General features: G+C 38.6%; 1 protein-coding gene across 1 annotated transcript; it reads right to left on the bottom strand.

Annotated features, from left to right (window-relative positions):
• Positions 1-6,441: 6,441 nt before the first annotated feature.
• Positions 6,442-11,198, bottom strand: TMEM209 (transmembrane protein 209; the record flags this gene model as incomplete). The annotated part of the gene is given in 9 exon segments (XM_072399064.1): positions 6,442-6,588; positions 6,864-7,010; positions 7,314-7,411; positions 7,792-7,917; positions 8,676-8,772; positions 8,853-8,924; positions 9,294-9,469; positions 9,786-9,987; positions 10,957-11,198. Coding segments are annotated over 9 exon segments (1,307 nt in total), but the record flags the coding sequence as incomplete, so codon positions are not given.
• Positions 11,199-14,263: the final 3,065 nt, after the last annotated feature.

Here is a 14,263-nt window from a genome sequence, read left to right as displayed (position 1 = left end):
AATGTACAGCACTGCATAATATGTTGGCGCTATATAAATCCTGTTTATTAATATTAATAATGTTTACAAAAATAATTACACATAGCATACACTATAAATGTCATACGCTTAGATTGAAATATAACTCTAATGTTTGAAACATAAACTAGGTCTTAAATTACATTTATTTTATTGATTTCCTTATGTTTATCACTAAATTTCTTAATGGCAGGAATAAATGATGTCCTCTTATTTCTATTCTTTATAGCAGGAATAAATGACATCCTCTTATTTCTATTCTTTATGGCAGGAATAAATTAAGTCCTCCTATTTCTATTCTTTATGACAGGAATAAATTAAGTCCTCTTATTTCTTGCCTATTTACATCTGTAGGTTGACAAGTGTGTAGCCATTTGCTGTTTGTAGCAAAACTTGAGCCATTTTGAATGAGTAGACACAGAAGGTTGGTGATATCTGTAAAGATATTTGTACTAAGACCCTGTAATAACAAGGGCAGGGTCAGACCTATAAGTCTTGTGTTGTAGAGAGCCATGTGCTATTGTCTTACTCACCTCCAGCTATCACCTTACAATGGTATGGACTCAAAACCTAGTCAAACTGTTCTACTGTTATAGAAATAAAGAATTCAGGACTGTGAACAATATTCTATTGTTATACAGCATTATTTTACAGCAAGCCTACAAGTACCAAAGTACCTTACCTTTACCTCTTCTGAGCTCATTCTAAAACCCCCACAGTCCCCTGGTGTTACCTTTTCTGCACTTTTCTTAAGTCCTCACGTGCAGAACTTTTCTAGGTCTTCGCACCTGTGCACTACATCCAAAGTATTTCTATCCCCTAGAATTCTATCTATTCTATCCTGATCACTCCCGCAGCCCTAGAGGAGCTGTGACATGTATTCTGTATGTGTTATACATGTCACAGCTCCTCTAGGGCTGCGGGAGTGATCAGGGGAGCATAGCTGTCAGCATAGCAGAGCTCCGCTGACTGCTTTGCTCCCTGATTGGCTAAGGAAAGGGAAATCCTGATGATGCTTGAGCTGTCATCAGGGTTTCCTAATTCTCAGCCAATCACAGAGCACTAGGGATGAATGGGCACAAGTCTCCCTATTCATGTCTAGTGCTGAATGGCTGAGAAACGTAAAACCTCAGCCAATCACAGAGCACTAGGGGTGAATGGAGAGGCTTGTCCTCATTGAACCCCTAGTGCCCTGTGATTTCTCACTGTCAGGAGGATTTCCAGGGCTGTGCTCATTGCAGCCCTGGAAATCATCCTGTCATTGGGATAATTTTTTTTACACATATTTTAACCCTTTCAGGGAATGAGTAAGGGGTTTTATGTACAGCTGTACTCAATCTCTGAAAGGGTTAAAAGTAAAACTTTTATAAACGCTTATATAAAATCGCGGCAATTCGCCGTAAAACGCGTCATAGGCGTTTATAAAAGTTTTTTAGCGTTTTAAAGTTAAGCTTTAAAAGACCTGTAAAAGTGCATAAAAACGCATATAAACTTGGTAGGAACGTTTATATGCGTTTTTAAAATCATCCATGTAGATTCAGCCTAACCAGACTCTCTCTACTAGTATTTATCATAATTGCTACATACAGACTTATCTTTATTCCCTTCTACTTCTCATCTGCTGTTTCTTGTTTGCAAATATCTTCACTTGATTCCTTTTTACCCAATATTCTAATTCAAGTGCTTTGCCTCCAAATAATTTCTAACCTTATATGCATAATCACCCCTAACCTCCCTCTCTGCACTGCCAATGACCTACTAATGACTTTCTTACCTTGCCTCATAAACAGCCCCATAACAACTACCCAACTGTCCGGGACTCCCTTCCTAGTCCCATCAGGCTTACATCCACCATCAACACACATAAACAAACCCCTAGCCTATGACTTATTAGCCACCATTGCACCCCCTCCACACCTATTGTATTCTACTCTCCCCCTCTTCTTTTGATTCTCTGAACTTTTTTTAAGGGCCTTCTAATCCTATGTCATTGTTGGTACTTGACAAGTAGGTATGCAGGTTTGTCTTCCACAACACCTAATAATTATGCAGCATTGAGTAGATGCCAATATTACTCCGACTAGAGGTGTGCAAATATCTTGAACATCTATATTAAAAGTCTTGCCAGACTTTGTTTGCAAGAAATAAAAAATTGTCCCAAAACAGTATTTACCCTGTCTATATGCTAGCACTTTACCCTGCATTGTTCTCTGGTGGCAGGCTCTGTTCCACACTGAATGTTTCTGGATGACTGGAACACTTCCCATGAGCTTAGGGCATCAGGAACACAGCCCTGGGAGAATTTTTCAGAGAACAGGGCGCGCATCACCACTTGGCCCTATACTTTGAACAGTACCCAATGTACAGAAGGAATCTGGTTAGTGCAGTGTTTCTGCAATGGTGTGGTTTTGGACTGACCATACCACTGCAGAAAATAAAGGACTGATTCAAGAAAAGAATGTTATACTAGTCACTACTGCAGAAAGAATATCAGGCTGGTCCAAAGCTGCAAAAAAATGTACATATACAAAAAGTTCAAATGTTGTGGGCTTTACAATGGGTTTATTACCACTTGCATACCATACTGTATTTTTACTTATATAAATGCATGTGTTTGCTGCATTTTGGGGCATCTGATCGCATTCAAAATGAATAGGCTGCCTTAATATGCATGCAGTAAAGAAAATATAAAGAGGGTCACTGGCATAAAAATACAGGCACTGTGAAATCTAACAACCAAGGTCAATAGAAGTGAATATGCAAATTGCAGACTAACCTGAGTATTTGATCGTCTTTTGATTTAAGCTGAAATAAACCAAATACATAGGTATACATATATGTATACCTGTCAAACAACTTTTACATTCCTCAATCCATTCCTGATACTTACAAATACGGATGATTCTGTTTACTGCTGGGATATATTTAGGATCTACAGAAAAAAAGGATATATGCAAAAAATAGTAGTCTTTGTACTTTAGTATATATAATTGGCTATGCAAACAATACATCTGATTTATGCTGAAAGAAAAGCAGATCAGCTGAGTAAAAAAAAAAAAAAAAAAAAAAAAAATCACAGACCAGACTGGCATGACAGGAAACCACAAACCGTAGCTGTACCAATCTTCATAACATGCAGATTTAGGCCTGTAAAAAGCTGTCTCCATATTCACAGAACCAAGCTTGTTTTATTTTTCAGCTGTCACAAATTGATTACATTTAACATAAGATGTTTGTGTGATAGGCAGAATATTACAGGGGAATATTCCGTATGATCTAGTCACAGGACACAGATGAAAAAAATGTAATTTCAGGTTTGTAATGTCACACTGATAAGAAGACCAAATCATACTGGGAGAATAGGAAATGCGAAAAGTTTGAAAGTTTTACCACCACTTTACTTCTGTAGTGCACTACTGTGCATACACACTTAAGTCAATTAAACAAATTCACAAAGGTAAGATATGCACAAACACACATAATATGATTATAAACATTAATCCAGTGTTTCTTACCCATGGTTCCTTCAGAGGTTTCTATAGCAATTTGTGCTTCTTAAATTGGTTTAAGTTAACACCAGTGATCTGTTTAGCTATCTGTAAAGGGTGACACTGACCCCCAACCCTTTTATACTGTGAATATATAACTATATTAGGGTTTCCCCTATATTCATAAGATCCAGAAACACTGCAATAATTTGATCCTTTATACAATACTGTGCAATTAATTTAGGCAGGTTTAAAAACATGCTGTAAACCAAGAATGCTTTTCCAAATACAAGTGTTAATAGTTAATTGGTAAAAAAAACAATCAACGAAAAGTGAATGAACCGAAGAGAAATCAAATCAACATTTGGGGTGACCACTCTTTGCTCCTACTGCCATCATCTGTGGATGTAGGCTGGCCCATATCATTGGGTTTTTTCATGTAATCCCAGACCCACTCGATAATGTTGAGAGCTCCGTGCAGGCTGTACCATCACTTCCAGGACTCCTGGTTCTTTTTTACGCTGTAGTCCTTAATGTCATTGTACTGCCACAGAAAATTTGGGGCTTGCCAGATGCCTCCCTGATGGCGTTAAATGATGGATCGATTGTATTTCCAAGCCAGTGTTCTCCCCAGGCTTATTTAGCTGGGCTCACCACCCAGCACTTTTCAGTACTCACCCAGCTATTTTTAGGTGGTTGCTGATGAGTTGGGTTACATACACGGGGTGCCACCCTCCTACAGTTTATTTGCACCCGGCTTTAAAAACCTTTTGGGTTGAACACGGTAAGCACTGGGGATGTTATTAATCCTGACCTAATCCCCAACTCTGCAGAAATGCAGCCCCAATCTTGCAAGGAACCTCCACCATGCTTCACTGTTGTCTGCAGTCATAAGAAACTTTTTGCGCGCTTAAGACTTTATTTCTTAAGAAAAAAATTATAAATTCAAAAACCCCACTCGTTGAGGTACCTTCCCAAAACTCTGGTTCTAGCTGACAAAGCAGTGAATCAATTCATAAATTAGGCAGATGGTTGAAGTATAAATTGCTTGATTAACCTTAAAGTGGACACAAATGCAGAAAATCCATTGTTGCTGCACAATTTCAAATCCTTTTAGGTTTGGGTTATTCCATCTTCTATTGCCCGTAAAACAGTGTATTTTGACACCTTTCCCTAGAATGTGATACTTCCATGGCTTGATAGGGGCCAGTGGTGTCAGTGAAGTGCACATGTGCAGGTTTTCTAAGGCATGCATCACAAATGAGGGCAGGTTCATATGTATCATGTATGAAGCAGGTGCTCAGTGAAGGGATGTAGGAACTCCTCATTATGTGCACAGACCCAGGAACATAGCGCAGGGAATCTTAGAAACAGTATATGTACAGGACCAGTGTTATTTCAAATAAATGATAAGAGCCAATCATAGCTAGTACAGCAGATGTACAGAGCCAGAAGTCAATCAAAAGAATGGTGGAAATGCCTTTTAATGAGCACAACAGGTGTACAGACCAAAGAATGATGTGGGTGATAAATAAACACTGCACACAAATACAATATTCTGCTATTTTGATAAACTTTTCATAACTGGTAAAAGAGAAAAACTAGTTAGTTATGATTGGGTAGATTGGTTCACTACATATCTGATCATTTTATTGAATTAGAAATCCATCAGCCAAAATTCAATCCATTAGTTAAAGCTTTGATGAGATTTTAGTGATTGGAGTTTACATTTACCTCACAAAAAATGTAAATGGTGCAGATTTTCCTCCGTCTCCCTGAAGTGTTCACAATAGGCTTGGCCAGGTTTTGGGAGATATATATCGGCCTGGCCCAGCCAATCAAGATGGTCAAGGAACCCAACTTAGAAGAGGATAGATAGAGAAGAGGTAAACAAAGTTTAAAACATTTCAATATTATGGTTAACAAATGACAACAGGGAAAATATATTTAAAGAAAACACCCAAAAAATAATGAAAGTAGTCGAGTTTAATATAGACAGGCACAACTCTTTCAGGAAAAAAAAAAAGTTTATTCTCAGAAGTCAGAGAATGGGTCAAATAAAATCATTTTAAAAACTTAGAAAGGATTCTACTTCCAAAATGTGAGGATCCTACAGATTTATATACAAACTTGACGCTCATATGGAATCAAAATATTCCACCGTAACAAAGATTTCATTCATAAACACACAAAACATCCCGTTAGATCCCAATGATGCTTGCATAATGTTTTTGTTTTTTAATCAGTTTGTTTCTTTACATTGCAGATATGCAAAACAGTAAAAACCATTTTATGAATAGTACTGATGCACTGCAAATGCTCATTACAAAACATTTTTCTTTACCTGATAGAAACGGCAAACATGAAGTTACACAAGTCCTAGTCTAAAGGACATTAGGGCCATGTCTAATCGCATCTAATTTTGATGACTTTGTATAAATTGGAGAATTAGAACCCTTCTCAGGTTTTCATTTACATCCAAGGCTGGAGATTTAGTCTTATTGTACTAGACAAAAATAGGATTAACCGGAGAGGAAGCAGCAGCAGAGCCAAATAACCCCCCTCCCCCTTCCCAGGTGGAGTACAAGGAAGATTTCAATTAAGTATTTTATTACAATGTGTCCCCCATTGCAGATTTGCTCTTACATTCTGCTTGGTGAACCTGTTGTATTTCTAATAGAGACCCTACCTGATGTGGGTTCTGATCCTTCTCTAAAATTTGGGCATATATCTTAATTCACTGAATTCAGAATTAATCTAACATATTGTTGTGTATGTGTCACCTTTAATAATAATGAACAAACTGATCAAAGGCTATTCCTGAGATGAACTGCAAACTATAGCCAGATAAGTCTGGTTTGGGAGCACATAGATTTAGTAATAACTTGTCAATCCACCAAACCCCAAGTTCACACACACATGTGAGGAAGTGTGTTCAAGTACTGACAGCATTAACAGGAAGCAGGGAAAACTCTGCCCAAATACTGCCAGACATAATTGGTGATCTGTTTAAATCCTCTTTCACATTGCCAGTTTTTAGTGAATGAAATTGAAGGCCTCTGAAGTGATCCGGTGAGGAAATCTTGATGGTTCAAAAAGAAAACTTCATAAATAAAAAAATAGTCCTATTAGTTAGTGGTTGCCAAAAATCCACAATATATTCACTCCAGATAAACCAAGGTTGACTCTCCTAGAAATATATATATATCCTCATATATAGTATGTGGTATATAAGTCCTCATATATAATGGCTGTCCTAGTTTTCCCTCTAATAATCCTGTATTAAATACAGGGGTATAAATCCATGAGTTTTCCCAAATACATGGATTTTACCAAATATTTTGTCATTTGACAAACCTGCTGTGTTGTGTAAAATGACATACTCATACCTGGTTTATCAGGAGTCTGCACAAAGTGCTGGGAAGTGAAGGTTTTTCCATTCGGATATTTGGGATGTGCAGGCAGGCGAGAGTCAAAGTACGTGCAGAAGACATGCATTAGTATCTAAAATAGAGCAGAGCTTAATGTAAAACAAGATTTAAAAAAAATACAACATAAAATAGAATACAATTTTCATTTATAAATTCATTTTTAAAGCAGATAAAAGCCATGACCTTCACAAAGTAAAGTACTGTACACCTCCGAGTAAAAGAGCTTTGAAGGATCACAACTGATACACTAACATTGTAGTCATCAAATAATGTCATGTAAATCCTCTATATGAGCTTTTGGACTTTTCAAAAACTATTCATACCCATACTATTCACATTTTAAGAAACCATAAATTAAAATTTCTGTACAACCTACCGCAGAGTCAGTGGGGAGATCAGTATCCCATTTGCGTCCTTTGAACTCTGCTCCTCCATTCCATCGGAACGCGCTCATGCACCCTCCTTGAGAAAGGTCTGAGAAACAAAGGATCCACATATTAGGTTACGCATTTTCTTTATAGGAAATATAAAAATTGTATTTGTCTTTTTTTTATGGATAGAGTAGAGTGGATAAAACCAGTATTATACTGTATGTGTCCTATTAGGAGATTATCTTGCTCTTTCTGGGTCAAGATACAACAGGATATGAGAAAAGATCTCTAAACGAAGGAAAATCCTCAGACAACTGTTAACCAAAGAGGGTGAATTTGTCTATCAGCTCCACGTGATCAAAACGGATATGACTTCACATACACTTAATGCAAGAAAACATAAGCTGTCCTGCCTCAATGGGAATGAACACACTACAAAAAAAAAATGAAAATTTTCTAATTTTATAACACCAATAGTTTTACCTTTAATGCGTTCAAATAGATATTCCTGATTTGGGGTGATGTCCAGATATTGAACAATGGCATTAAGAGTTGGAATAAGAGAAGCCTTCAGCAAAGCTGCTTGTTTTAAACTGGTAATGCTTGATTCTTAAAAGAAAAAAAAAAATAGTATACATTATTAAAAAGCAAATACCCAAACTATACGCAAATTCAACAGGTGCTTGCAAGAGATTGTTCTGGGCATACAGTAGATGAAAGGTGAATTGATATCACTGCCCTCACAAAAAAAAACAAAAAAAAAACGCAGAGATTGGATACTGCTAGATATACCCTGCGGTGCAGCTTTCATTTAACCTCCTGGGTGGTTAATTTCTGTCCGGATTTATATGTCTAAAAGTGGCACATTGTTTTTCATGAAAATTTATGTTACAGTATATTCTAATAGTATGAGCATTATACAGTTTGAAACAAAATCATGTCAAAATATTAAATTAAATAAATTTACAAAACAATAATTTTTTAAATTTTATTCTCATACGATTATATTATACTGTGAAATAAATTTTCACAAAAGACTATGTACTGCTTTTAGACATTTAAATCCACTGTATTGCATTCAATAGAAAATAATTTGGAATTCCCGCCACTCCCCCAACGCAATGGCTACACGGACCAGCATCAATGGGAACTCCCAGGTGATTCATCAGATGCAGAGGACGCCGGCCAGATGATGCGAGAGGACTAGGATGGAGAAGGACGCCAACGGACCAGGTATGTAGTAGGACTTGGGGTTACCGGTTTCAGATTGTTTTTTTACCCCTAGCCACACTCTGGGTTACCATTGGGGAGGTTAATGTTTCTTACCCATACAAAAACCTGAAATAAATACATCATTACATAATTACCTCCTATTTGTAATTCAGGACACCCAAACCTTCTCATCTGCAGGTTGACCAACTCCATCTCACGAACCAAAGGTACCAGAATAGTTTCACTAATCCACTGAAATTGAAGCAGAGCTATTATTGTATAACCATTAACATCATACAAGCGTAATATAAGCAAAGGAAAAGTCAACATACATTACGGAATTTTTCTGTCCATGAATCCATATGTTCCAACAGCTGTCGATTCATTGTAACCCTTGCCCAGATCTTAAAAGGAATAAGAATTCATGTTAAAACTGCTAGCATTTGTTTTAACAATTAGCAAAAAGGGATTCTTCCTAACTGTGGTAGTTGTATTCAATTTCTATCCATTTTTCCCTGAATGATCCCAACCAAATACACTTTAAAAGATCCCGAGACTATGCAGTTAACTGAGCATACTGACAACACATGTTGAACGTATTTCTACAAAACAGAAGGAAGATTGAGGAGAAAGCAAATTCCAATGACATCTGCACAGGTCATAGAAGCTATAGCGTGTGTATATTCTGATTCTTCAGCTACTGAGGAATCACCCAGAACAATACAATAAAACAGTGAAAGGTGTAATAACTATAGCTGTATTTCTCACTATACCTCTTCTGCTGCCTGCTTGGAACCAAGATCTGCTTCATCCTTATGTGCAGAAGGAGCCTGAGATCGACATGCCAACTGGTACTGGTACTTTCTTAGTGTGTGTGCATAATCACCCATTGAGCGGCTATAATTCCAAAATGTTGGGCTGTTTGAAGGACTATTGGATTCCGGGGTTCCTAGATTTAAACAACCATTTATAACAGAAAAGTTATCAGAAACTTTAAATGTATGAATATTAGTATTTCTTTTATGTTTAGAAATGACAAAGCATAACATTTCTGCAAAACTGTTTGACATTTTAATTAAAAGTGCCAAAGTCAAATATGTTGTAAAAAACCCTTAAAAAAAACAATACAAATGTTTGAAATAAAAGCTCCAGTAGCTGCTGCAATCAGCAAGAACTGCTCCTGTGCAAGTAGTTAAGGAAATTTTTAGGTATACATAAAATTTAATAAACACAGGTGGATGGTCTGATGTGATAAAGCTTCATACCTAGCTGAGAGCGATGCTGCTTTTCCTCTTCACTGCGAATAAAAGCATCCAGTACCTTTGGATCTGTTATATAGTCTTCAGTGTCTATTAGAGAACTGTAAGCTGATGGTGAACACCGGTAGCGAGACCTTAAGCCGCTGGTTTCCACCGGACCAAGAGTGCTAAGATATTGTGGTGATGCCGGTGGACTGAAACTTTGCATCTGTAAGCAAAATTAAAAGTGGTTTACTAACTGCTAATATATTTTTTTTTTACTTTGCATGTAACTGCATATCTCTAGTAACTATTAGTCACCAATGTACATTAAAATAAAAACAGAACAGCAATGGCTTAACACTCGGCCCTTAGTGTTACACTTACTGAACATTTCTTTGAAACAAATGTATTTGTAGGTGTAACCAACAATTTATTGGGAACACCAAGCTGATACTGGATAGAACCTCCCTTTGCTCTCATTTGGCATGGAATTTACTTTCCATGGATATTCTTTTAAGGGTTTGGCCCATGTTGATTTAAGTGCATAAAGACAATTCTACAGATATGCCAGCTGCACATTGACACAGTTTTTCCATTCTTTTGCCCCAGGTGCCTGGGACTGAAAAGGCCAATCAAGAAGTCTCTGTCATGTTCATGAGACTAGTTTGAAAGGACTTTTCCAGCGCAACAGTTTAGTTGTTGAGAACATAAGCCTTCAACATCAGCTTTGTGTTCCCAGTTGACAAGAGTTACCCACATGATAATCTGCTGGTGAAGCCCATTTGTCTTAAGGCTTATATTGTTATGCAGTCCAATTTGCTTTTTTGCTAACCACAATTGTAAAGCATGAATATGCTCATTTATGTAGACTGTCAAGCTTAAATCAGTGTAGTCGTTTTCCTTTGCCCTCTCTAATCAACAAGGCTGCTGCTTGTTGAATGTGGCACCATCCTTTGTAAACTCCAGTAAATTGTGCAAAAATGTCCAGGTGATAAACAGTTAAATAATTAGTCCAACCAGCAAACCACAGACAAAATCACCAACATTCCACCTATTTTACTGTTTAAATAAATCACTGCATTAAAAAAAAAGGTGTACAGGAGTTCCTAACAAACTGGCTAATAAATACATGTATACAACAAAGCCATACACATAAAGGAATTGCATGGGTAGATTTCATATATTTTCTAATTACCTTGGAGTAACTGCTGTTCGGTGTGTATGGCACAGCTGAAGTAAATGAGCTACTGTTACTTGAGAGAGCATTGTGTATCGGAGGACTATAACCACTTATAAAACCGGAGGAGAACTTGGGACTTGTGCCGGGTGACCGTGAAGGGCTATAGCTCAGTACGCATTGTCCTTGCATGCCTGGGTAAGGTGTAGATGTTTGCACTGTATTTTTTGCAAGTTCCTTTGGTGGACTGGACTGCACAACTAAAAATAAATAAATACAAAAATAGAACACATTAGGTTCAAATATTACAAACATTACGGTTCGATCTTACGGTATTCAAACATTACGCAGGAATCTTAACACCAAAATAAAGTGTCTGCAGGTGCCTAGAACACATTTGTGATGCTTCTTGCAAAGCTAAAATTAGGCAGTTCCACCTACCAGCCAACCAACTGCCAAATACCAAGGATTCTATTGCCCACTAAAGATGCCACCATTAAAGTTCTCCACCCATTTCCTACATTCTTTCTAAGCCCCACACAGACACAAATCCCTATGCCTGTCTAATGCTAAGCAGGATACGGTTTGCTGCCATTGAACATTTGTTCTATGCATACCAGTAAGGTATAAAAAGATAAACGATAGAGTCATCCAGACTCTCCTGTTAATCTAATACTTGCAATTTTAGATGCAAGCCAGAAGGAAACAGGTCTAAACTGTATCTGAAGTCTCTAAGGTATAGATGTGGGAGTGGGGGTATGTGAGGGGAAAAATACCCTAACACAGGTTAATGTTTAAAAGTGGAAAGTTACTATGAAATAAAGCTATATTGTGTATAAACATCATATTGCTGACATGTTCAGTTACTGAGACACCCCAGTGTCAGCACATGTGACCACTCAGCAATACACGTGCATCCCCCTATCACTCTGTACCGTAAAAAAGACGAGCCGGTCACCGGCACACGGATCATAAATCTTCCCTGAATGTGGCGGGCAGTGAGCAACTCTACACCGCTCCACACATTCCCCACATCCAATGAGAAGGCTGCAGGAGTGACGTCTAAATCACATGACCAACGATGTGGGCGGGCTTTAGTTAGACTACTGTAGGCAGTATGGTGATGATGTCAGTGGGTCGTTCCATGTTCTTCTCTATATGGTATAGATAGCAAACTATTAAAGGAGCCCTGTCACCGCCCCGTCATGTGACCGTATCATGTGACAATCAGAGGCGGAGTTATAGTTGGTCGCGTCTATATATAAGTACTGTGGAATATGATACCTGTGTGCAGATACAAGTGACTAGGACTTGGTATGATATATCTGGGCATGAAAAATAAAATCAAATATATCAGTTATCAGGTGAGGCTAAGTTCCCTTTTCTAACCTGGTGATTCTGCCAGTAACACATACAATATGTATGAAGGAGCAGGATTGTTACCTGGGAAATAGGCCAGGATTAGAACATGCGCCCCACCATCTCCAAAACAGAGGGGGGTCCTGTAGTCCATAAAGGGTTGGGAACAATTCAACTAATGACTTCCTCACTCATAACCTCATCACACACACGGTTTTAAGACTTTTCTGGAGCTGCCCCAACTCTCTGGAATGGTCTTCCTCGTCCTATTCGGCTTGCTCCTACTTTCTGCTCATTTAAAAGAGCTCTCAAAACTCAATTTTTCAATTTCAATTTTTGCCTACCCATCTTCTTCTGTCTCCTAAAACTGTCACTACTTCCCACCACTACGTATCTCCCCCTCCTATTGTTTGTGAAATTCCCCCACCTACTAGATTGTAAGCTCTTCTGGGCAGAGTCCTCTCCTCCTGTATCACTGTCTGTATGTGACTGTCATTTGCAACCCCTATTTAATGTAAAGCACTGGGTCATATGTTGGCTGTGACAAATGCCCTCTCAGCCGGCACCCCTGCTCATAGACTTTCCAGCATGCTCAGCAACAGTCCATGCACCAGCAGGCTGAAGAGGGGCCGTCACAGGGCAAGGCTACCCACTCTGGTAACCCCACACACACCATCACAGGTAGACTGCCACCACGTGCTTAGACGGAAGCATGCACTGTTACCCTTGACAACTGCAGTTATGCTTCTGCTTCTTTAGTGTTTCCCTGCTGCCACTCCAGACAGGGATGTGTCAGTAATCACAATGTAGTGCTACTATAGTGTGATTCCTACCATCATTTTTTGTTCCTACCTCAAATTCTATTTATAGCCTACTTCTCCAGAATCGTCTTGGTTTACCTTAGTAACCATTATAGCAACACCCCTACTAAAAACTACCTCACCTATTTCATGAAGATTCCCATTTAAAAACAATTCCCCTTCTATTTCATTAAAAATTCCCATTAAGATTAGCCGTTAAAACCCATAGAAACAAGCATACCCTTACAAAAAATGTTGTTACGAGAGTTTTATACTGGAGTGGTGCAAAGTGAAGAAACATTGTCACGATATCTCCTCCAACATTGTCTCCTGGTTGAGGAAATTTTATTGCTGCAAGTGCGATGGCCCAGTGATGACGAACAAGAAGGTCCGTGGACATAATGTGCCGGTATGGAGATGCAAAAGAAAGGGTTGCCAGTCCGTTCAATCAGTAAGAAAGGGGAACGAGTTCTTCCATTACACTGATTTGAACGGAAGACTGTAATTTGAAGCTCTGTGAAATTTTAGAGCTAGTTTACCTCTGGAGCATCCGCATGCCAATGGAAGAAGTGCCAAAGCTTACTGCTAGATCCACAAATACTGCGACTGGTTCAATTACTGTCAGGAAGTCTGCTCCGAAATGGTATCTGTCCCTAGGAGAGGAAAGCTGGATGGTACACCATTCACTATAGACACACTATAGTAGGAATCACACTATACTAGAACACTATAGTGCTAGGAATCACACTATAGTAGAACACTATAGTGCTAGGAATCACACTACTATACACATGTTCAGTTACTGAGACACCCCAGTGTCAGCACATGTGACCACTCAACAATACACGTGCATCTCCCTATCACTCTGTACCGTAAAAAAGACGAGCCGGTCACCGGCACACGGATCATAAATCTTCCCTGAATGTGGCGGGCAATGAGCAACTCTACACCGCTCCACACATTCCCCACATCCAATGAGAAGGCTGCAGGAGTGACGTGTAAATCACATGACCAATGATGTGGGCGGGCTTTAGTTAGACTACTGTAGGCAGTATGGTGATGATGTCAGTGGGTCGTTCCATGCTCTTCTCTATATGGTATAGATAGCAAACTATTAAAGGAGCCCTGTCACCGCCCCGTTATGTGACCGTATCATGTGACAATCA

This window comes from Pyxicephalus adspersus, chromosome 2, assembly GCF_032062135.1.
Source record: "Pyxicephalus adspersus chromosome 2, UCB_Pads_2.0, whole genome shotgun sequence".
Classification (NCBI taxonomy): Eukaryota; Metazoa; Chordata; class Amphibia; order Anura; family Pyxicephalidae; genus Pyxicephalus; species Pyxicephalus adspersus.
This window is presented reverse-complemented; position numbering and strand designations above follow the sequence as displayed.